Source organism: Macrotis lagotis, chromosome 7 (assembly GCF_037893015.1).
Source record: "Macrotis lagotis isolate mMagLag1 chromosome 7, bilby.v1.9.chrom.fasta, whole genome shotgun sequence".
NCBI classification, from domain to species: Eukaryota; Metazoa; Chordata; class Mammalia; order Peramelemorphia; family Peramelidae; genus Macrotis; species Macrotis lagotis.
The window spans coordinates 8285697-8309361 of record NC_133664.1 but is presented as its reverse complement, the minus strand read 5'-3'; the positions used below and the strand labels follow the sequence as shown (position 1 = coordinate 8309361).

The 23665-nt window shown below is 42.3% G+C and overlaps 1 protein-coding gene across 2 annotated transcripts in view; it reads left to right on the top strand.

Annotated features, from left to right (window-relative positions):
* Positions 1-2265: 2265 nt before the first annotated feature.
* The window catches only part of CRPPA (CDP-L-ribitol pyrophosphorylase A), a 253954-nt gene continuing 232554 nt past the window's right edge, over positions 2266-23665 (top strand). Inside the window, exons 1-3 of one of the 2 annotated variants that reach the window (XM_074195414.1) lie at positions 2266-2371; positions 9320-9596; positions 20585-20734. In XM_074195414.1, coding sequence (XP_074051515.1) covers positions 9366-9596; positions 20585-20734 — 381 coding nt within the window. In that variant the 5' untranslated portion in view covers positions 2266-2371; positions 9320-9365. The remainder of the gene's footprint in view (positions 2372-9319; positions 9597-20584; positions 20735-23665) is intronic. The other variant, XM_074195413.1, reaches the window with a different exon arrangement.

Sequence of the window (23665 nt, the reverse complement as noted above, 5' to 3'; positions counted from 1 at the left end):
TTCAGCTTGGCAGTTGAGGGAAATGATTGAACTAATTCACTGGTTTTATCAGAATGCATTCAATAGGAATGGAAGGTACTGAGTCAACAAATGAGCTGTACCCATTTGGAATTGGATATTGTGGTTTCCTTGGAGGAAAACTCTACAACCTAGCTATCTCAAAGACTGACATCATTATGCTTGTGATCACAGTACTGGCCTGCCTTGGCACCAGGCAGGTCCAGGACAGAGTAGCTCTGAATGCAGGTGAAATAGAGGCAGGGATTGCTGTCCAGGCATTCCAGCCAGAGGCTGCCCACCTGCAGTGACCATTCTGCAGGCAGAGTACTTTTTCAAGGTCATCTGAGTGGTGCTGCCCTGATCTCTATCTATCCAAATATGCACACATACATACTCTAATCCTTGGAGCCATTCATTTTCACAATGAAATCACAACTCAGTCACCTCCTATCACTCTATGGGACAATAGTCCATGCAGGATCTGGGGTCTCCCCAGAATGCTGGGGCCTTCTCCTCTGGACCCTGAACTGCTAACTCCAAGGACTCACCATCAATCACTATCCTTCATTCTCTCCAGGTAATGAGTTTCTCATTTTCTTCACCACTTACTTTTTTTACTTTTGTAGAATTCCTCATTTGCCATGTGTTTGCTGACTCACTCTGACTGTGTGTCCTTCCCTGTCCCTTTGGATCATCAAAACCCTCAAATTTTCCCTGGAAAAAAAGATGCCCTTATTTTAAAATACATGAATATCTTTATAATACTATTTCCATATTTACATCTTATCACCTCTTACTTCAAAAACCTCATTGAAAGTCAGCTAGTAGGGTGGCTAGGTGGCGCAGTGGCTAGAGCACCAGCCCTGGAGTCAGGAGGACCTGAGTTCAAATCTGACCTCAGACACTTCATAATGACCTAACTTGGGCAAGCCACTTAACCCCATTTGCCTTGCAAAAACCTAAAAAAAAAAAGTCAGCTAGTGTACAAATGAGGGTCAGAAACAAGAGGATTCTGCTCAAATGTTTGCAAAGGCTCATGACAAAAATACTAACACTCTGGTAAGGAAAAACCCATCCCTTAATTTTCATCTTAATTGAAGACAGCAGGGACCTAGAGTCCAGCTTTAGCGTCACATTTAGTTTTTTTTAGGTTTTACAAGGCAGCGGGGTTGAGTGGCTTGCCAAGGCCACAGCGCTAGGTGATGCCCAGTGTCTGGGGCTGGATTTGACCGCAGGCCCCCCTGACCCCAGATCCCCCTGACCCAGGCCCCCCTGACCCCAGGGCCCCCTGACCGCAGGTCCCCATGACCCAGGCCCCCCTGACCGCAGGCCCCCCTGACCCCAGATCCCCCTGACCCAGGCCCCCCTGACCCCAGGGCCCCCTGACCGCAGGCCCCCGCAGCCCCCCTGACCCCAGGCCCCGGCCCCCTGACCCAGGCCCCCCTGACCCCAGGGCCCTCTGACCGCAGGTCCCCATGACCCAGGCCGTACTGACCCCAGGCCCCCCTGACCGCAGGCCCCCGCAGCCCCCCTGACCCCAGGCCCCTGACCCCAGGCCCCGGCCCCCTGCCCGCAGCCCCCTGACCGCAGGTCCCCCTGACCCCAGGCTCCCGCAGCCCCCCTGACCCCAGGCCCCCCTGACCGCAGGTCCCCATGACCCAGGCCCTCCTGACCCCAGACCGCAGGCCCCTGCCCGCAGCCCCCTGACCCCAGGCCCCCCTGACCCCAGGCCCCGGCCCCCTGCCCGCAGCCCCCTGACGCAGGGCCGGCGCTGCACCCGCTGCCACTGGGCTGGACACGCACTAGTGCGCGGCCCCGGCGGGCTGCGGCCCGGCCCCGGGCTTCGGGGGGCTGCGCGGCGCGCCGACACGAGGCCCGGCCCGGCGGCCCGGCCCCAGGCCCGGGGAGCCGCACAGGGGCCCGGCGGCCTGCGGGGCGCCCGCACGGAGAAGCCGTCCGGAGCCCGGCCCGGGCTGCCCGGGGCTGACCTGCGGGCGGCTCCGCTCCCGGCGGGCCCCGGGGCCCTCCTCCGTGGCGGGAAGCGCTGGCTCTCCCGGCGGCCCCCGCGGCGGGGGGCGGGGCGCGCCCGGGGCGCTCCCAGGGCACTTCCGGGGGAGGCGTGGGGGGGACCGGAAGCTCTTCCGGTGTCCCGGCCCTAGCGGCCCGGCCGCGGGCCCCGGGGGAGGGGCGGGGGCGGGGCAGGCCGGCGCGCCATGGAGCGGGGGCCCTCGCGGGCCGGCGCGGGGCTGGCCGTGGCGGCCGTGCTGCCGGCGGGGGGCTGCGGGGAGCGGCTGGGGGGGCCCACGCCCAAGCAGTTCTGCCCGGTGCTGGGGAGGCCGCTGCTCAGCCACACGCTGCAGGCGCTGCAGAGGTAGGCCGCGGGGGCGGGGCGGGGCGGGGCGGGGCGGGCAGCGCGCCTGCGCGGAGCCAGGCCCCGCCCCCGCCCCGCCTGTCCGGTTGGGGTGCGGGGAGCACGTGGCGCCGTGGGCCCCCAGGCTAGTCCGGGCCCGGAGACACTGTGGTCGGTGGTTCCCCGAGTCGTGAGACGGGGCGCCCCAGAGGAGGGGAGCCCTGCTGATGGTGTGAATGCCGCGTGTGTCGTGTGTGTCCGGCTGTGTGGCGTACGGCTCATCTAGTTTTTTTAAAATTTATTTTCATTAAAGATATTATTTGAGTTTTACAATTTTCCCCCCATGTTGCTTCCCTCCCCCCACCCCCCACAGAAAGCACTCTGTCAGTCTTTACTTTGTTTTGGGTGTGATGAGAGAGAAATCATATCCTTAAAGAGACGTCTCAGAGGTAACAAGATCAGACAATAAGATATTTGTTTTTTTTCTAAATTAAAGGGAATATCCTTGCACTTTGCCCAAACTCCACAGCTCCTTATCTGGATACAGGTGGCACTCTCCTTTGCAGACAGTCCAAAATTGTTCCTGATTGTTGCCCTGATGGAATGAGCAAGTCCTTCAAGGTTGATCCTCACTCCCATGTTGCTGTTAGGGTGCACAGTGTTTTTCTGGTTCTGCTCATCTCACTCAGCATCAGTTCATGCAAATCCCTCCAGGCTTCCCTGAATTCCTGTCCCTCATAGTTTCTAATAGAATAATAGTGTTCCATGACATACATAGACCACAGTTTGCTAAGCCATTCCCCCATTGAAGGACATTGACTGGATTTCCAATTCTTTGCCACCACAAACAGGGCTGCTATAAATGTTTTTGTACAAGTAATGTTTTTACCCTTTTCCCTCATCTCTTCAGGGTATAGACCGAGTAGTGGTACTGTTGAGTCAAAGGGTATGCACATTTTTGTTGCCCTTTGGGCATAGTTCCAAATAGCTCTCCAGAAGGGTTGGATGAGTTCACAGCTCCACCAAGAGTGTAGTAGTGTCCCAGATTTCCCACATCACTTCCAACAATGATCGTTATCCTTCCTGGTCATATTGGCTAATCTGAGAGGTGTGAGGTGGTTCCTCAGCGTAGCTTTAATTTGCATTTCTCTAAATAATGATTTAAAGCATTTTTTTTCATATGGCTATGGATGACTTTGATCTCCTCATCTGTAAATTGCCTTTGCATATCCTTTGACCATTTGTCAATTGGGGAATGGCTTTTTGTTTTAAAAATATGACTCAGTTCTCTGTATATTTTAGAAATGAGTCCTTTGTCAGAATCATTAGTTGTAAAGATTGTTTCCCAATTTACTACATTTCTTTTGATCTTGGTTACATTGGTTTTATCTGTGGAAAACCTTTTAAGTTTAATGTAATCAAAATCATCTAGTTTGTTTTTAGTGATGTTCTCCATCTCTTCCTTAGTCATAAACTGCTCTCCTTTCCATAGATCTGACGGGTAGACTAGTCCTTGATCTTCTAATTTGCTTATAGTATTGTTTTTTTTTATGTCTATGTCCTGTAACCATTTGGGTCTTATCTTGGTAAAAGGTGTGAGGTGTTGGTCTAATCTAAGTTTCTTCCATACTAACTTCCAGTTATCCCAGCAATTTTTATCAAAGAGGGAGTTTTTATCCCAATGGCTGGGCTCTTTGGGTTTATCAAACAGCAGATTACTATAGTCATCTCCTGCTTTTACACCTAGTCTATTCCAGGGGTCCACCACTCTATTTCTTAGCCAATACCAAACAGTTTTGATGACTGATGCTTTATAATAGGGCTGATCTAGTTAACACCTCCACTGGCCACCACATGGGTAAGTGGTAGCATGAGGACACCACACTGCTTTGAGCAGGAATCACCAGCCACCCATGAATTGTAGCCTCATCTAACCATTGCATAGATTTGACCATTGGAGCCTAAGGCTTAATCTTTGAGACGATGAACTCCAGAGATACCCTGAGACTGGAGACGCCAGCTAGGTGGCACAGAGCCTTGGGTTTGGAATCAGGAAGACTCATCTGGCCTCAGACACTTTCTCACTGAGTGAACCTGGCCAAGTTACTTCACCCTATTTGTCTCAGTTTCTTCATTGTAAAATGACCAGGAGAAGGAAATGGCAAACCACTCTGGCATCAGGTACCTGGGATCAAGGAAGAGGGGGAGAGGATCATTTGCTTTAGAATCTTCAGACTTTTGAGTTTGAGGTCAGGTCCCAGAAAACTGTGGAATGGGTTATGAAGGAGGTGTCCTCAGCTTTAACCAGAGATGTGGTTCTCACTGTGGTCCAACATGGGCTCACTAAGGAATCTTGGTAAATGGGTGACCTTATTGAAACAGGTGAGGTTGAACTCCTAGGTCAGAGCCCAATACTCACTAAATTTTTCTGATGTGGGTCTTTTGAACCTGAAAAAGGTAATAAAGGCTGCAGAAGACTACATTTAGCCAATTTGTAGCCAGTTAGACAAGTCTATCTAAAGTGTTCAGGGGTGGCTTTTGTTTTTGAGTCATATCTGTTTCTTCATGGCACCATTTGAGATTTTCTTGGCAAAGATACTGAAGTGATTGGCCATTTCCTTTTCCAGTTCATTTTACAGATAAGGAAACTGAGGCAAATAGGGTGAAGTGACTTACCCAGGGTTACTCAGCTACTAAAGATCTGAGGGCAGATTTGAACTCAGAAAGAGGAGTCTTCCAGACTCCTGGCCTGATGTTCTCTCCATTGCTGCCTATATCGAAATCTGAATTTGGAGTTTAGGGGGGTTAAGATGGTCATTTCCCTCTAGAGGTTTTAGTTTAAAAAAAATGACTTTTTGAAAGGGGGGAACCTCATCTAAATTTTGTGAAATGTAGTTTTGATTTTATTGCAGTCACACCTTCTAACAGAAAGAACTCCCTCTCCTAATACTAGTTGGAGTTTGTGAGAAGTAGCAGGGTGATTTGGCCAGGATTGGGATCCCTCAGTCAGTATCATCTGAGAAAAGACTTGAACCTAGAACTTCTTGATTCAGGGGCCAGATTCCTACCCACTGTGGCATGCTGCCTTTCAGTAGCTGCATGTTCCCAAGGATGGGGACACAGGTGGCAGAAGGAATGAAGGATGAAGGGGAGTGGGATGGCATCAGGCCCCCACTGAAGACAGCCCTGGCTCTAGGGAAAGGGCTTTTTTGATTCTTTCCTTTTCTTTCCTTCTATGCTGGCTTCTCATGGTGTTTTGAATTCCACATTCCCACCCCAGAGGAACAGTGTCATGGGTTTGTAGATTTGGGGGTGGAGGTGTCAACATTTTAAAAAGTGCAGTGTTCAAATTGCTCACTGCCATGGGGAGGGAGCAAGAAAGGAGGGGGATAGAAAAATGTGGAATTCAAAAGTTTACAAAACAATGAATGTAGAAACCTATCTTTGCCTGTAATTAAATACTTAGAAGTTGTGTTACTTGGGGAGTCACTTAACCACTCTCTGCCTCAGTTCCTTCATCTGTCAAATGGGAATAATAATAGCATTTGCCTCCCAGGGTTGTTGTTATGATAAAATGAGATATCTGAGGAGCATTTTGCAAATCTTTTAAAAAATGCAGTGTCCCCAGTTGGAGTTTAGCCCTTTGCTGCTAAAGGGATTTTTTTTCTTTCTAAATAAGGTCAATATGACCCCCTTCTGTCAGACTGTTATTAGAAAATGGTGCCAGCGATTTGTGGGTTATGTAAAAAATGCAATAACCTGGAAAGTCGAGCTGCTCTTCCAGGGCAGTGTCTTTCTTTCTCTTTTTTAAGTTTTATTTATCCTTTTTGTTTTTGTACCACAGTCATTTTGGGGTCTATCTTGCTTTATCACTGAACAGTCTCATGGCAAAATAAAGATATTTAAGCAAAACTAGTGTCCCATCTGACTGGGGATGCAATATCCCACACCCCAAGTCTCCATCCTCTCTTCTAAGAAGAGAAAAATGGGCATCCTTGTCTGTGCTGACCCTGAGACTGGTCTTTCCACTTCTCCTGGCACCTCTGCCTTTCTGAGTAGCCTGTTTGGGTCACTGTCTTTCTCATCTTTTCTCTGAATCCTGTTTTTTTTTCCCCCAAATTCCTCATATTTGTCAGGGTATAATCATATTTCTTAACAGTCATATTGCAAATTGGGGTTCTCACAAAAGTGTTTTTATGAGTGTTTAGGGGTAATTTATGCTTTCTTCAGTTGTCTTTGACTCCCGGGGGAACTGTTTCATAATGGAATTTCTTTGTCAAAGTGGAGGATCACTTTATTTACTGTTTGCTTAGAAGCAGTGAGATAATGTTAGTAGCTATAATGAGCATTGGGCTTGGAGTCAGGAAAATGTGAGTTCAAATCATACCTGAGTCACTTACTAGCCATATGATCCTAGGCAGGTCATTGGACTTTATGCCTCAGTTTCCTTATCTGTAAAATGGGAAATATAATAGCACCTGTTAACAAGACTGGAATGGGTCTCTAACCTGTGGGTGGTTGGAGTGAATAGAGTAAGCTAGAGAGATGAGCATCAGGAATCAAAAGTGGATCTGCTCCACCTCCCCATTCCCCATGCTGAGAAGGAGGGCTTAGCAGACCAGGGCAAAGGACCACAACATGATCATTCTTAAGTCTTAGTAGTTCCATGGCAAGCTCCTGCTTGGACAGTGCAGACATTCCTGAGTCTTGTAGGGTCAGTCTCCAAGTTGAGGGTCTCAAGTCTAAAAGGTCATTGAACCTTGTGATTGTTCAGTGGGGTACAGAACCAGAGTTAGGCTGGCAGGACCAGGAGTACAGTACCTGACTGTGTTCATTGTGTAGTTAGAAAAAGCAAGGTTTGGGCACCTGTCAGGAGCTGTGATGGATGGCTTTAGGCTGCAGCCTTTTGACTGTCAGGCCTCTGGGAAATAGGGGGAGCTCCCTCAAAAAGCACCTGGTGCTGGTCAAAGGAAATACATTTTGCCAGAGGGTGAGATTATCCAGAGTGCAAAGGACTGTTTTACTTGCTGGGCCTTAGCTCTGGGAAACCAGGTTCCTCAAAATTTCTTGACTGTCTTACAGGATTGTGGTAGATCAAAGAAGGTATCCTATCTATAAACCTTTAAGTCCTATAGAAGTATTAGCCACTACCACTAGTACTATTGCTATAGCAGCTGCAACTGCTACTACTACCACTATAATCATAGGCAAGAAGAAAATCTCAGATTTAATAAGCTCATATACTCTTTCATAATTAATTGAAAGGGAGAAGGAACATGAAGTAGGCTTCTTACAAGTATCATCTAAAAATTAGATTGTAAATGAAAACCCTGTATACTAAAAGAAATGGAGAGGTAAAATGGAGTAAATTATCTTACATAAAAGAAGCAAGAAAAATCTTTTACAGTGGATGGGAAGAGGGGGAAGGTAAGGAGGAGTAAGTGAATCTTTCATCAGAAGTGGCTCAAAGACAGGATAATATACATACTCATTTGGGTACAGAAATCTATCTTACCCTACAGGAAGGTAGGAGGGAAAGGCAATCAGAAAAAGGGAAGGGGTGTGTGTTGGAAAAGGGCAGATTGGGGGAGAGGGTAATTATACCCTGGCCTCTTGTGAGCCTATGGCTCCTTTCTAGGAGGCTATAGATGCTCAGACCTAAAGGAGATAATCCATGGAAAAATTGTGTAAACTTGAAAGCCATTGGTAAACATCCTTACTTCCTGTTGTGTCTACTGGCCTTTCAGGTGGTGCAGTGGATAGAGCCTCAGCCCTCGAATTCAAATCTAGCCTCAGACAACTGGCTATGTGACCTTGGACAAGCCATTTAATTCTGATTGCCTCGCATCCAGGGCCATCTCTAATCATCCTGATTCATATCTGGCCCCTGGACACAGATGGCTCTGGAGGACAACATGAGACTGGTGATTGAGCTCAGCACCCCCTCACTCAAATCTAATTATGCTTGTCATGGCATCAGCTCCCTGTTGTTGGGGTCTTTTTTGAGAAGGAAGGACATCATCATCCATTGACTCTGATTGGTTTATTCCCCCCTCTGAAGTTCCATGGTGGTGGGCTTCAGTTCTCTGGCAACATTTAACTGGCTTGTCTATTAAAAAGACTGAACAGAGCCTTTTTTTTTTTTCTTTGCTCTGTGGGGAAGAAAGTAAATTCCCTGAAGGCAGGGGCTAGCTTCCTTTTATCTTTGTATTACCAGTACTTGGCACTGTGTCCAGCACATAAAACCCCCTTAATATATTGATTTGGATGCTTTTATTTATGTGATTGTAGTTATTGTGTACATTCTCCTTTGTTTTCTTTTGTTTGCACTTCCTTTGTTACTAGTTCTTTGCTACCACAAAATTGCCTGTAGGAATATTTTGGCATCAGTTGAACTTTTCTGTCTTTGACCTCCCTGTGGTCTATTCCCAGTAGTAGGGTCTCTGAGTGAAAGGATCTGGACAATTTAGTTCCTTGTATGATTCCAGGCCATTCTTCTGCTTATGTTCCTAGGTAATAACCTAATTACTGTGGTTCAGCTTGGAAGTCCTGAGCCTGTGTGTGGTCTATGTGTCTGATGCTCTCTTTGCCTGGGCCATTGGTTTTGACCTCCTTTGGTATCCAGATCCTTCCTTCCTTTGATTTTCCCTTAATTAATCAAATGGACTGGGTCTTTCCCCTTTGTGACTTTTCTCTCTTGGAGGCAGAGGCCCTGTTAAACATAACTAGCATCTATCTGAAGCTATGACTTTGTAGTGTGCTTTGCCTGTGCCTTCTCTTTGAGTTAAGATGCAGGCAGAAGAGGGAGATCAGGGAATGGGAGAGATAGAACCACATAGACAGTAAACTTCTGAGGAGAGTTCGTATGACTGTGGTCAGTAGATTCCCTCTGTGATCTTCATATAAGTTTGCTTGTACCTCAAAGGCCTTGTTTGTCTGTAATGTACCTTCTTGCCTCCTGTCTTTCAGGGTGAACTGGATAAAAGACATTGTTGTGGCTGTGACCAGGGAGAACATGGACACAATGATGGCCATCATCCAACGTTACCAACATCAGCGAGTCACCCTGGTGGAAGCTGGTGCTACCCGTCACCAGTCCATTTTCAATGGGTTGAAGGCCTTGGCAGGAGACCATACTGATATCAAGCTGTCCACCCCCACAGTTGTGATCATCCATGATGCTGTGAGGCCCTTTGTGGAGGAAGAGGTCCTTATGAGAGTAGTCACTGCAGCCAAAGATTATGGGGTACGTATCTATGTCTCTCATTTTGGTGAAATGATTTTAGGACAGCAGGAGTTTCATAAAAGAATTGAAAGAAATGGTCAATGTTAAAAGCAATATATATATAATATATATATATATATATATATATATATATATATATATACATATATATATGTATATATGTATATAAACAATCACACAAAGAAAGACTGCAGGGCTTAAACATCCAAGGGTAGGGGCACACGGGGGAGATAAGTCCAGAAGAACTCCATGGAATCACTGTTCTCCCTCCAATCAAGTGTGAACAGTTATGGATACCTCTAAAGTGAGATGGCCAAGGAATAGAGCCAGAATTTTGGCCAGGTCATGGCTGCCTGGCAATAGAAATATATGCTCTGGGGAGAAGACTCCATGGTCCTAGGCCTGGCTGGTGTTTATCTCAATTTTCTTTGTTCTTGTCCAGTTAGATGAGTGGTCTCCCTCCTTCTTTGAGTTATGCATTCATTTGAGTTATTCATTCATTCAACAAACATTGTTGCTTAATTATTCTTTAGAAAAGTTCAGGGAACCAGAGGTGGCCAGCAGTTATTTGTGGCCCCTAGTAGGCCAGGTTGGATTGATGTCCTCTTATGATGTCCCAGAAGGGAACCCACTAGGGCACCTGGAGTATTTCAGCAGGGAAGATTCCAGAAAAGGGAGAGGGCTTAGGAGGAGAGGGGTGGGACATGGCTAGAGCAGGGAGAGCCTGTATTAAGAAAGACTTGACCCTCACACCTTTAATTAAGAGGAGACATCAAAGAAGAGATTGTTGAATGCTCTATTGTACATTATCTTTCTGAATTTGTGGTGTAGTGGTGAGAGTTCTTACCAGCTCTGTGACCTTGGGTAAGTCGGTGAAACTTCTGTATGCCTCAGTTTCCTCGAAGGTAAAATGAGGATAATAATAGTACTTAGCTCCCAGGGTTGTTGTAAGGATCCAGTGAAATCTTTGTGTTTAGTAGAGTCGCTAGTGTATAGAAGAAGGTGCTTGATGAATCTTTGCTCCCCTTAACTCCCCACTTCTGTTACTGTATACTACAATTAGATATAAAGAGTAGAAAACAGATAGTGAGAATTGGGTAGAATCTTGTGATCTTTCACCTTCCAAGCACTGAGGATGTGTGGCCATTGGAGAGTTAATTGCTCTGTAGTTGGGGACCTCCTTGTTCTCAGGGTCAGACTTAAATACACTAAATAAACCACAAAATATTCTGAAGGAAACTAGCGAGTAGAGAAAAAAAGGCCTATTTTTTCCCTCACAACAAGGCCATGGATCCCCTGGAATCTCTTCACAATCTTCTTGTGGGGAGAAAGTCTTTGGAACCCAGGGTTGTAGTCTCACTAATGTTCCACCGAGCCAGTTCCCTCTCTTTTACATTTGAGTAAACTGAGGACTCAGAAGGTGATTTGTAAGGGCAGAGCCTGGATCTGAACCAAGCTCCTCTGATTACAAACCCAAATTTCCCTTCTGTTAGGTTTGTCATCATTTTAGGCCACCTTTTGGCACAAGTCAAGAATTATAGCTGTGCTTTATGGTTATGAGTAAATGAGACACTTTGACCTGGGATGTGAGTAATGCTTTCCAGGAACATGGTTAGAAAAGAACATACAATTTGCAATCAGAAGATTTGAAAACTAACTTTGAGACTTAGGACTTGTGTGATTTGATGAAGTTCCTGGGCCCTCTCTTGGCTCTATCTTCTCCCTAGGTTTAGGATGAGGTGTGGGAATGACTTGAAGGTTCCTTCCAACCCCAGAGAATTTCAACATTTTAGGGAAGAATGAGAACCAATTGTTCTTCCCTGTGACCTCCCTTCTGGAACTTGCCCCACCACCCTCCCAGAACAGGCTAAGTCTCTTGTCTTGGACAGTTCCATTTCCTCATGTTAATCAAAATGGCCTTGTAAGATTGTCACATTGTATGTCTGTTTTGAGTAAGGCCCATAAATTATGCCTGAAAGAACTCCCTGAAATTGTTCCTGATTCCATTAAGTAGGTCACTTCATCATTCAAGATCAAGCTTCTGAATTTTGGCCTTGTCTTTTGATGACTTGGATTGTGACTCCAGATCCCCAATGACTATCTCCTGCCAATAGGTTTAGACCCACAATGGCTATGAACAATAATGACAATAAAAGATGAAAATAATTAGTTGAAAATTCTGTTGATGATTTGACTTTTTCCTTTTAGCCTGAATGGACTGTTTCTCATGTGTCCTGTGCCACTGATTGCTAAGTATCTCAGAGGGAGAGGAGTGGTGAAGATGCAAGGCTCAATCTTTTTCTTGTCCTCTGACACTGACTCCTTGTCCAGGACTCTGACCCTGGGTCACTTCACTCTTGGTGCCTACTTAGCCCCTGCTCTTAGTCTAAGCTCTCCCCAAAGGTCTCTTTTCAGACTTTTGTCTGAAAAGTCATTCACTTTTAATTGATTAAAATATTGTTTTTACCTTGTACACAGTACATTTCATTTTTCATAGGCTCATATAAGTCTTTCCAGGTTTTTCTGAGAGCATCCTACTCATCTTTTCTCAGAGAAGAATCATATTCTAACATAACCACATATCACAATTTGTTTAGCCATTCCAAGTTGATGGATATTCCTTCAACTTTTTATTCTTTGCCATCAGAAAAGTGCTGTTATAAATGTTTTTTGTATTTATAGGTCCTTTTCCTTTTTTAAAGACTTAGTAGTGGTATGGCTCTGTCAAAAGATGCACATTTTTATAACCCTTTGCACTATAAATTGGTTGAATCAGTTCGCAACTCCACCAGCAGTGCATTAATGTCTCATTTCCCCCACATCTCCTCCAACACTTGATATTTCCCTTTTCTGTCCTATTAGCCTATCTATTAGGTAGGAGGTAGTACCTCAGAAGTGTTTAAATTTGCATTGAGTTAGAGCATTTTTTTCATATGACCTCAGATCATTTTGATTACATTATCTGAAAACTCATATTTTTGGAGCATTTGTCAATTGGGAAATGGTTCTTATTGTTATAAATTTCTCTACATTTTTGAGAAATGAAATCTTTATCAGAGAAACTTGCTTCAAAAGTTTTTTCTGTTTCTTTGCCTAACTATATTTCCTTCTATCCTTCCTCTTCCCAATTATTCTATTTTAACTCTCTTTAACTCTTTAACTCACCTTGTCCCTTTTCAAAATTGTTTTGCTTGTGATTACCCTCTCCCCCAATCTACCCTTTTTCCAACACACACCCCTTCCCTTTTTCTGATTGCCTTTCCCTCCTACCTTCCTGTAGGGTAAGATAGATTTCTGTACCCAAATGAGTAAGTATATTATCCTGTCTTTAAGCCACTTCTGATGAAAGATTCACTTACTCCTCCTTACCTTCCCCCTCTTCCCATCCACTGTAAAAGATTTTTCTTGCCTATTTTATGTGAGAAAATTTACTCCATTTTACCTCTCCATTTCTTTCTTCCAGTTTATTCCTCTATAACTTCTTAATCTTGAGAGATCATTCCTTCATATTCAACTCATACCTGTTCCCTCTGTCTATATATGTTCTTTCTAACTTCCCTAATAATGAGAAAGTTCTTAAGAGTCAATATTATTATCCCAAGTAGAGATGCAAATAGTTAACCTTATAAGATTATTTCTCTTTCCTATTTACTTTTTTATGCTTCTCTTCAGTCTTGTATTTGAAAGTCAAATTTTTTTATTCAACTCTGGTCTTTTCATCAAGGAGTTTTCATTAGATGCCCATTTCCCCCCCCGAAGGATTATACTCAGTTTTTTCTGGGTAGGTGATTCTTGTTCAATTTCTAGCTCCTTTTCCCTAAAAAAGACCATATTCCAAAGTTTTCCAGTCCTTTAATGAAGAAGGTACTAAACCTTGTGACATACTGACTGTGGTTCTACATCATTTAAATTGTTGCTTTCTGGTTGCTTGTAGTGTTTTCCACTTGATCTAGGAGCTTTGGAATTTGACTATAATATTTCTAGCAACATTCATTTTGGTATCTCAGGAAGTGATTGGTAGATTCATTCAATTTCTAGTTCACCTTGTGGTTCTAAAATATTAGGGCATTTTGCTTTGATAATTTCTTGAAAGATGTCTATCTAGTCTCCTTTTTTGATCATGGCTTCTAGGCAATCCAATAATTTTCTAAAATATCTCTCCTATATCTATTTTCCAGGCCAGTTATTTTTCTAATGAGATATTTCATATTTTCTTCTATTTTTGTTTATTCTTTTCGTTTTATTTTATTGTTTCTTGATTTATCTTAAAGTCATTGCTTACATTTGCTCACTTCTAATTTTTAAGAAATTAATTTCTTCAGTGAACTTTTTGTACTTCCTTTTCCATTTGACTGACTCTACTTGTTTTTTTTTTTTATCTTTGCAAGGCATTGGGATTGAGTGACTTACTTAGGGTCACACAGCTGAGTGACAATTTAGTGTCTGAGACTAGACCTGAACTCAGGTTCTCCTGACTTCAAGGGTGGATGCTCTATCGATGTGCTACTGAACTCCCCCTGACTACTTTTTAAGAAGTTTTTTACTTTGGCGAATTTTTGTTCCTTTTTTTTCCCCCATTTGATCAATTCTTCTTTTTGAGGCATTCTCTTTTTTGAATTTTTGTACTTCTTTTACCATTTTACCCAATTTGTCATTTTAAGATATTATTTTCTTTAGTATTTTTTATGTGTCTCTTTTACCAAGCTTGTAATTTTCTTGTATTATTCATTTCTCTTCCCCCTTTTTCCTCTATTTCTTACTAGACTTTCAAAATCCTTTTTGAGTTCTTCTATGCCATGAGATCAATTCATATTATTCTTGGAGGTTTTGAACATAGGAGATTTAACTTTGTTTTCTTCTGTATGTATTTTGATATTCCTTGTCAACATAGTAACTTTCTATTGCATCTTGATTCCTCCTGCTCTAAAATGGTCTTTAAAGAAAGAAAGAGGTGTATGGTGGGACATACCCTAAGTCAGAGGACTTGGATTTGGAACAAAATTGGGAGACCATGGAGGGAACAGTCATTCTCTCTATATGATCTCCAATATTTTAGTGATTTTTGTGCAGTCATTAATTGCACAACCAGTTGCTAGTGATTTTTGTGTAATCATTAATTGCACAACCTGGGGAAAGTCATCAAAATTTAGGCTTCCCCTTTATAAAGATCACTATTTCCCTTTTTTTTTTAACCTCATTGTCCTTGTTTGTAAGATGAAGGGGTTGGGTTAGGTTTTCTTCCAGTAATAATTTCTTATAATGAACCTTTCCCAGGTTAGCCCTGAGTGAGCAGCTTAGTTTCTTTTGAATTTAATTTCCTTATTTTCCTATTGATGAATTGGGTGGTAACTGGAAGAGACCTCAGACTTATTCTCTGTGGTGCTAGAGAGGAAAACTAGAAGCAGTGAATGGAAATCACTGAAACTTGATAGCAAGAAAACTTCCCATTGATCAGTACTTTCCTAGGAAGCAGCCAATTACCCAGAAAGGTGGTGGATTCCTGAGGTAGTATTTGTAAAACTCTTAGTACACATCATAAATATTTGTTGATGTCGTCGTCATCATCATCCTCATCCTCATCATCAATCAATCAATCTCTACCACCACCATCATTCATTCTCATCAGAGACCTTTGATGGAAGACTGGATAACCATTCCTTTGTTGCATCTTAGGGGAGATCCTTGTTTAGTTGATCTTGAAGCTGTCTGAAATCCCTGTCCACTTGGAAGAGCTACCTAAAGGACCCTTTCAGTGCCAGTGAACTGGGTCTTTACTTATTGTACATGACTTAGATCTCTGTGAAGTTCTGGCTAAATAATTAAAAGAAGGCATATTATAATTAGAAATGAAACCTATGCAGTATTAGGCATCATCATTGCTGGGAATCAAGGGAGTAGAAGTTGAATTCCCTTGTATCTTAAGAATTTGGGATGAGGCAATGGATTTGACTGGAATTAGGAGATTTAGATCATGAAAACTGAGACTCTGCTGCTCTCCAATTGTGTGATCTCAGGCAAACCACTACACCTCAGTGGCCTTGATTTGTTTGTTCATAAAGTGAGTTGATGGGGGGTAGAGAAATGGCATAGATGGTCACTAAGGTTTCTTCCAGCTGCCACATTTTGTGAATAAGTTTGAGTGGTTTGTGAGTTTAGTATCAACCAGACATGTGATCTGGCTCCCAAAATGAAAATGCAATCTTACGTAGCATGCACAGAAGAGAGGTCACAGCCTCTCAGTATCCTGTGCTGGCTTGCACACTTCTGTAATATTAGATTCAGATTTTTTGTTTTCCTTTCTGCTACATATTCTAAAACGTTCTCCTTGTGGCTCAACTTCTCCTTGGGCTGGTCTGAGACCCCCATTGATGTTCAATTGGGCCATGAGGCAGGGTACAAAACTGGTCAGTCTGGGTACCTGAAGGACTGAGTTTCAGGGTTGAATCTGTTCTTATTAGGGCTTCAGTTTTCCACATCTCCAACATTTATCATTTTCCTTTCCATTAACCAATCTGATAGGTATGATGTGGTACCTCAGAATTGTTTTAATTTACTTTTCTCTAATCATTAGTGATTATTAGCATTTTTATATGACCAGATAGTTTTAAATAATTTAGAAATATTTAAAAAATGAAAAAATTGTTAAAAATAAAACGATAGGGGTCAGCTATGTGGCACAGTGGATAGAGTACCGGCCTGGAGTCAGGAGGACCTGGGTTCAAATGTGGCCTCAGACACTTAATAATTGCCTAGCTGTGTGACCTAGGGCAAGTCACTTAACCCCACTGCCTTAAATGAATTAAAAAAAACCCCCAATAAAATGATAGCTTAAATCTTTCAAACATTTTCTGAGCTCTTCTTGGCTATTGTTTGCTCACTTTGGTCAATAAAACCCTTGTTGCTCTGCTGAAGGGGCTTTTAGTGAATGACATTTTTATCCAGTTTATGTTATTCAAAGAATACAATGAAAGATTCCCACTGAAAACGTGAGATATTTTAATCTTGTAATTACCAGTGATTGTTTTACCTTTGAAGAAGCCAATCTATAAACTTTTATTAAGCAGTCTTTCAATAAAGGCAATCCAAGTGATTACAAGTTGGGAAGCCTTCTGTGGGCTATCATAATTAACTGGATCTCAGATGTCTGGGAGAGAGAGCTACATGTTAGTACCTGCAAGAGTGTTTTTTACCTAAGATTGTTTAAATAGTGGCCATGGCTGGTTGAAGATAAAGGTCCTTCACCTCACAGGGAGTGATGACTTTCCTTACTTGAATTTGGAGATACCTGGGTGGGTCAGGAAGAGAAGACCATAGTCTTTGGGATTCTGAGCTTGAAGTCGGGCCCATCTTGGTAATTTTCCAAGGAGACCTTAATCATAACTTGTCAATAAACTACAGCATGAAAAAGAATGAGGATATATGTGGAAAATGAATCACCTTTTTGGACGTGGTCTATCGGGGAATTCTTTTTGACTTGGCTTTGCACAATGTAGCAATGTAACAGTTGGGGGTGACGTACAATGGTAAATGTAATGTTGGTTACCATGGTGAAATAGTTTATTATTTTATTTATTATTTTATATCCTTACAGTTTAGTGCAGAGAAGAGTCCAGGGGAGTGAAGATGATAGGACCAAAAAGTTTGAGTTTGAAGCAATTTTGGAAATCATCTATTCCAGTAATTCTCCTTGGCAGTTTCCTGAATGCCTGTTGAGTCATGTATAACTGGGTTCTCCTGCAATGGAGGTCTTCCAAATCCCAGGGAGTTCCTATGAAGGAAGGGTCTCTCAGTCACATAACAATAGGTTTACTTTTTTCTTTCATCCATGAAGTAGATTGTTTTCCTTTCTCTAGACTATAGAATGATGCTTTTTTTAAATAGATATTTTTGTACTAAAAGATTTTATTTATTTTGAGTTTTACAATTTTTCCCCTAATCTTACTTCCCTCCCCCCACCCCCCTACAGAAGGCAGTCTGTTAGTCTTGACATTGTTTCCATGGTATACATGAATCCAGATTGAACGTGATGAGAGAGAAATCATATCCTTAAGGAAGAAACATAAAATATAAGAGATAACAAGATCAGACAATAAGATATCAGGTTTTGTCTAAATTGAAGGTAATAGTCCTTGGTCTTTGTTCAAACTCCACAGTTCTTTCTCTGGATACAGATGGTATTCTCCATCACAGATACCCCAAATTGTCCCTGGTTGTTGCTCTGATGGAAGGTTGATCATCGCTCCTATGTTGCTGTTAGGGTGTACATTGTTTTTCTGATTCTGCTCATCTCACTTAGCATCAGTTCATGCAAATCCCTCCAGGCTTCCCTGAATTCCTGTCCCTTCTGGTTTCTAATAGAACACCAGTGTTCCATGACATACATATACCACAGTTTGCTAAGCCATTTCCCCAATTGAAGGACATTTATTTGATTTCCAATTCTTTGCACCACAAACAGGGCTGCTATGAATATTTTTGTACAAGTGATGTTTTTACCTTTTTTCATCATCTCTTCAGGATATAGACCCAGTAGTGGTATTGTTGGATCAAAGGGTATGCACATTTTTGTTGCCCTTTGGGCATAGTTCCAAATTGCTCTCCAGAAAGGTTGGATGAGTTCACAGCTCCACCAACAGTGTAATAGTGTCCCAGATTTCCCACAACCCTTCCAACAATGATCATTATCCTTCCTGGTCATATTGGCCAGTCTGAGAGGTCTGAGGTGGTAAATTTTCATTTCTCTAATAAGTTATTATTTAGAGAAATTTTTCATATGACTATGGATTGTAGAAGGATGTTTTTAAATATGTCATAGTATTATCACTCTTATTCCTTAAAAAAATAGTATTTGATTTATGGCCACAGCCAAACTTAGGTTATTATAGTACAGTTGTTTTGCCTTCTATGTGTATATGAATTTATGAAGGTAACAAGAAATTAGACTTTCCCTTTGTATCTTCCTCTCCTGTTAAAGACATTTCATTCAATGAACATAAGGGCAGTATGTGGCAAGCTCTATACCAGTGACCCAGTTTATTGTAGTAATAAATGGTCATGCAGTTTTCAGGGGGCAGTTGGATGGTGCAGTAAATTGAACATTGGGCTTGGGATGAGGAAGTCATTTTTGTGAATTTAAATCTGACCTCAGACACTAGCTGTGTGACCCTTGGCAAGTCATTTGACCTTATTTACTTCAGTTTACTCATCTGTAAAATGGGCTGTAGAAAGAATGGACAAATCCTTTCAGTTTTATTGTCAAGAAAATGAGGTGAAGAGTCAGATGTGACAGAGGAAGAATTAGAATTAGAAGAAATGTTGCAAAAGAAGCAACAATTTATGCTGTTGTTTTTTCTTCTGTAGCCAAGATTTAAGCAGGATGGTTTACCCTTAATCCACATGAGTATTTTGTTTGAAATGGTAGTTTGTTTGAATTTCCCATGTGAATTATACTTCATGTTGTGAACCTAGGTTTACTTTCATGTGTCTAAACCCTTATTCATAATCCGAGTGAAGCTATTGAGGAAAACAAAAAATACAGTTAAGAATAGTTGCAATCCAGGAATTTGTGAATTATTGTTCTTCTTGAATATTTTGCCCTGTGTTTGACTGCTTATTTCAGCAATATTGGATCAGGTGAGGCCATCTTGAATTCCTCGGAATATGTGTTTAGTTGATGAAAACCTCAAACTATCTTATTTGGAGTCAGCCTGTCCATAATGTCCTGCATCCTGAGGTCTTATTGATCTGAAGTTTCATTCTTTGGGTGCATGTTCATCACTGGGCCTGGGAAGCATTACCTACAGGTCAGAGGAGGTTGGAGAAAGAGGTGGGAATGGTATGGTGTAGAGAACCCTAGCTCTGGATTGAGAGTCTTTACTCTAACTTCTGATGATTGACTCTTTTTTTTAAAAAAAAATTATTTAAAGCAATGGGGTTAAGAGTGACTTGCCCAAGGTCACACAGCTAGGAAATTATTAAGTGTCTAAGGCTGCATTTGAACTCAGGTCCTCTTGACTACAGGGCCGTTGCTGTATCCACTGCACCACATAGCTGCTTCCTGATGATTGACTCTTGATTGAGTTTCTTCATCTTGTTCTTCATCTCCAAATGTCAGAGGAGAGGGTCTTACTAGGGGATCATGGGTGATACTGTGGGTATTGGAGAGTGCCAGCTCTAGAGGTGGATCACCTTTTCTCTGATAATCATTTTGGTAGAGAGCAAGTCCTTTTTACTTTCCTGCTCCTTGATAACCTCCTCTCTAAAATGAGGGGGTCATGCAACTGAGGTCTAGTCAAGAAGGCTATGTGTGTGTGTGTGTGTGTGTGTGGGGGGTGGGGTGTGTGTGGGGTGGGGTGTGTGTGAGATATCAATCTCATGTCTTCCAAAATTGGAAGGTTTGATGTATATATTAATGAAGCCAAGTTACTACCAGAACACTGTAATTAGGAGACACTTTGCTTGAGGAGGGAATGCCTTCTTTTAGGAGAGTAAAGTCTAGGGGAAATGCCTGAAAAAATTTGGCTTTTCATAGAAATTAGAGTAAGGCATGGAGACAGTGTTTCATGTCACAGTTGCTTCTCCTCTCAGAGACTCAAAAGATGTGTCTTAAATTTACTTAATTGCATAATGTGTCAATGAAATTTTGTAAATGGCACATGGCAATTTTGCTAATAGTTCTGTCCACATGCGTTGGGGCTCTTTCCTAACACGCATTTCTGTCTCCTTAATGAATACTCCAGCCTCCTCAGGGAGTGGACTTTTTAAATGTCATTGATTAGAAATGCTAAACCTGAAATGGAAAATCTTCTTTTCCCCTTTTCCAGTCTTGGCTGGTCCCGTTGGGAGACTGGCGCATGGATTTCCTAACAGGTCCCTCACCCATGGTTTCTTTGAGGAAGCCCACGAGAAGGACACCAATTCAAGGTGGTCTTCAGTGAAACCAGGAATGTACAGCGTATCACGTGCTCCTTTCTCTTTTTAATCCACAGGCAGCAGGAGCTATCCGTCCTCTAGTATCAACGGTCATTACTCCGTCTGCAGATGGTTGTTTAGACCAGTCACTAGAACGGGCCAAGCACCGAGCCAGTGAAATGCCCCAGGCTTTTTTGTTTGATGTAATCTACAGAGCCTACTGTCAGGTAAGAATTGAAGGCTTCCAAGGGGGGTATGACTAGTGTTTGTCTTATTAAAGAAAACCTTATTAAAACAGCAGATTTGCCTCCTTTGAATAAAAATTGGCAAATCATGTTGGAGCTGAGATAGTATTACTGTTAGCTAAGTTTCTGTTCTTTATAGATGAAAATATTTGGTTTTATCTTAAACCTTTAAAAGCAGTTCTTATCTCTCCAAAGTCACCAGTGATTTTTAGTTGTCTAATCCAATGGCATTTTTTTCAGTCCTCATTACCTTCAACCTTTCTGCAGCCCCTGACACCATTAATCACTTCTACCTCCCTGATACTCTCTTTTACTCTACATTTTCTGACATCCCAGTCTCTCCTGGTTTTCTTTCTTCCTCTCTGATCAATCCTTTGTCCCCTTTGTTGAATCCTTCTCCAGCTTAAGCCCTCTAACTGTAAGTGTTCCTCAGGGCTGTCTTGGATGCTTCAGAATCTGTGGATTTAATGACTTTCTCTGTATTGAGTATTTTCAGATAACATATATCCAGTCCTATCTCATTAACCTCTAGTCTCCTCTAGTTATCTTTCAGCTATCTAAAATTGAATGTCCAAAATTTATCTTAAACTTACTATGTCCAAAATGGAATCCATTATCTTTTCCTCTAAGACCTCACCTCCTTTTTCCTTCCCTATTAACAGTAGATGGTAACATTATTTTGCTGGTCCTCAGATTCATTGGTAGAATTCAATCTGAATCCTCAATTTCTTTCATCCCCTATGTCTGAGCTGTTGATTTTGCTAGGATGGACAACATTCTCAGGACTGGAGTGAGATTTCACTTAGGTCACCCATCAGAGTTTTCTTTAGATAGAGGTGAGTGAAAAGAGAGAGGGTGGTATCAGATTGAGGAAAGCCTTGAATGCCAGGCTGACAAAGGCATTTGCCTTCAAAGCACCCCATCCATCACTTGCCTTTCAGAATCCTTTGCTTCCTTCAATGTTCAGCTGAAGCACTGTTTCCTCCAAGAGGTCTTCCTTGATTACCAACTTCTAGTGCCTTCTTTGATAGATCCCTTGTATTTATTTTGTATGTTGTATGTTTACACAAGTTAGTCAGCAGTGAACATTTTTGAAGTCCCTCTGGGCCAGACACTGTGCTGGACACTGGGGCTAAAAGATAAATGGACACTGTCAGTTGGCTGGAAGGAGTTTGCATTTGAGCCAGTGTCATAGACACAAAGTCATTTTGGAGGAGGCACCAGAAGCAGGGATTGGGGAATCAAAGAGGACTTCATGTATATTAGAAGAAAACCAAGAAGAAATAAGAAGTAAGCCCACTGTAGACATGAGAGAGTGCCTTCCAGCCTGTGAAGAACAGTGATCAACTTGCCTAGACCTAGCATGTGGGAAGGATTAGATAATATGTTATAAAGCTATGTATTTTAAAGAAATTTCTAATAAACAGCTTTGGTAATTTTTTATTTTCAGTTTACAAGCACTTATTTTCTCTTTCTCCCATGCCTGTATTGAAAACAAAAAAGGAAACCCTTTTAGTAGATATATGTTGTCAAGCAAACAGATTCCAACATTTGATGTTTCCTAAGATGAGTGTCTCTTCTTGTCTGGAGATGGGCACTGCTCCTCTGGAATCCTCTTTGGTTGTTGTTTCAGTACCAGAGTTCTCTTAAGATCCTTCCAAGTGGTATTCTTTGCAATGTTAAGAAACACCTGTTTTAAATTTGAGGAATGGGAGGTAGGGTTCAGGTTAGTTAAGCTTTGACATAGAATGGGGGAGTTTGTTATGGTTGATTTTTTGAAGTAAGAGGGAGCTGTTTTTGTCATGACTCTGCCTGCCCTTTAGGAAGATCCCTTGGTGCTCTATGACGGATGAACTACTGGAGGGCTTCCTCCAGAATAGAATCACTTTGAGGAAAAATACTGTTTCATATTTTTCTTTGAATCCTCAGCATCTAACTCAGTGCTCTACTCATTGGAGGCACTTAGGCAATTTTCTTTTGAATGGTTGTCTTGCTATTTTCCAGAAAGAAAACACATTGTCTAGGGAGGTGTAGTATAAACACTTCATTTGTTTGAAAAGCAAGTCAGGAAGGGATTTTCCTCTGGAAACTGTCCATGTATTTCTGGTGCTAATGTGGTTCCAAGCCATGGAGCATCTGGAAGAGTGACTATGAGTATTTGGTCTCCACTAGTCCTACTGGCAATTGTGGATGGGAGCATATAGGAACCCCTCTGGAGACTGAATGGTAAAATGGAGGATGAAATCAAGCAGGTTATCACCCTTTGAGTGAGGCTGACTGAATCTCATGACTGAACTGAGTGCAAGATGGGAAGGGGAGCCCAACTTAAAGGGTAGAGCTGAACATTACTGTGTGCAAAAGCAGCCAAAAAACCTGTTCCAGGATCATCTCAGCCTGTGCCTGAGAAGTGTTGCTGTTGTTCAGTTGCTTTTCACTTGTATCTGACCTTCTGTGACTCCATTTAGGGTTTTCTTGGCAAAGATCCTGGAGTGGTTTGCCATTTTCTTTCCCAACTCATTTTCTAGATGAATAAAGTGAGGTGAACAGGGTGAAGTGACTTGCTCAGGATCACACAGCTAGTCAGGGTCTGAGACCAGATTTGAAATCAGAAGATTAGACTTCCTGACTCTAGAATAGGCTGGTACACTACCTATAGTCTAACCAAATTGACTTTCTCCTCTTCAATCCATGGCATCATTTGGCTGCTATAGAAAGTGCAGTAGAACCAAAAAAGCTACATATCATGTGCTTTAGATAGAGGTGAGTGAAAAGAGAGAGGGTGGTATTAGATTGAGGAAAGCCTCGAATGCCAGGCTGACAACTGAAGTAGTAAAGCAAAGAAAAAGCCTAGCTAAATGAACCAATTTAATTAATGAATATCAATTTCAAAATTTTAACTAAGATTTTGGCAAG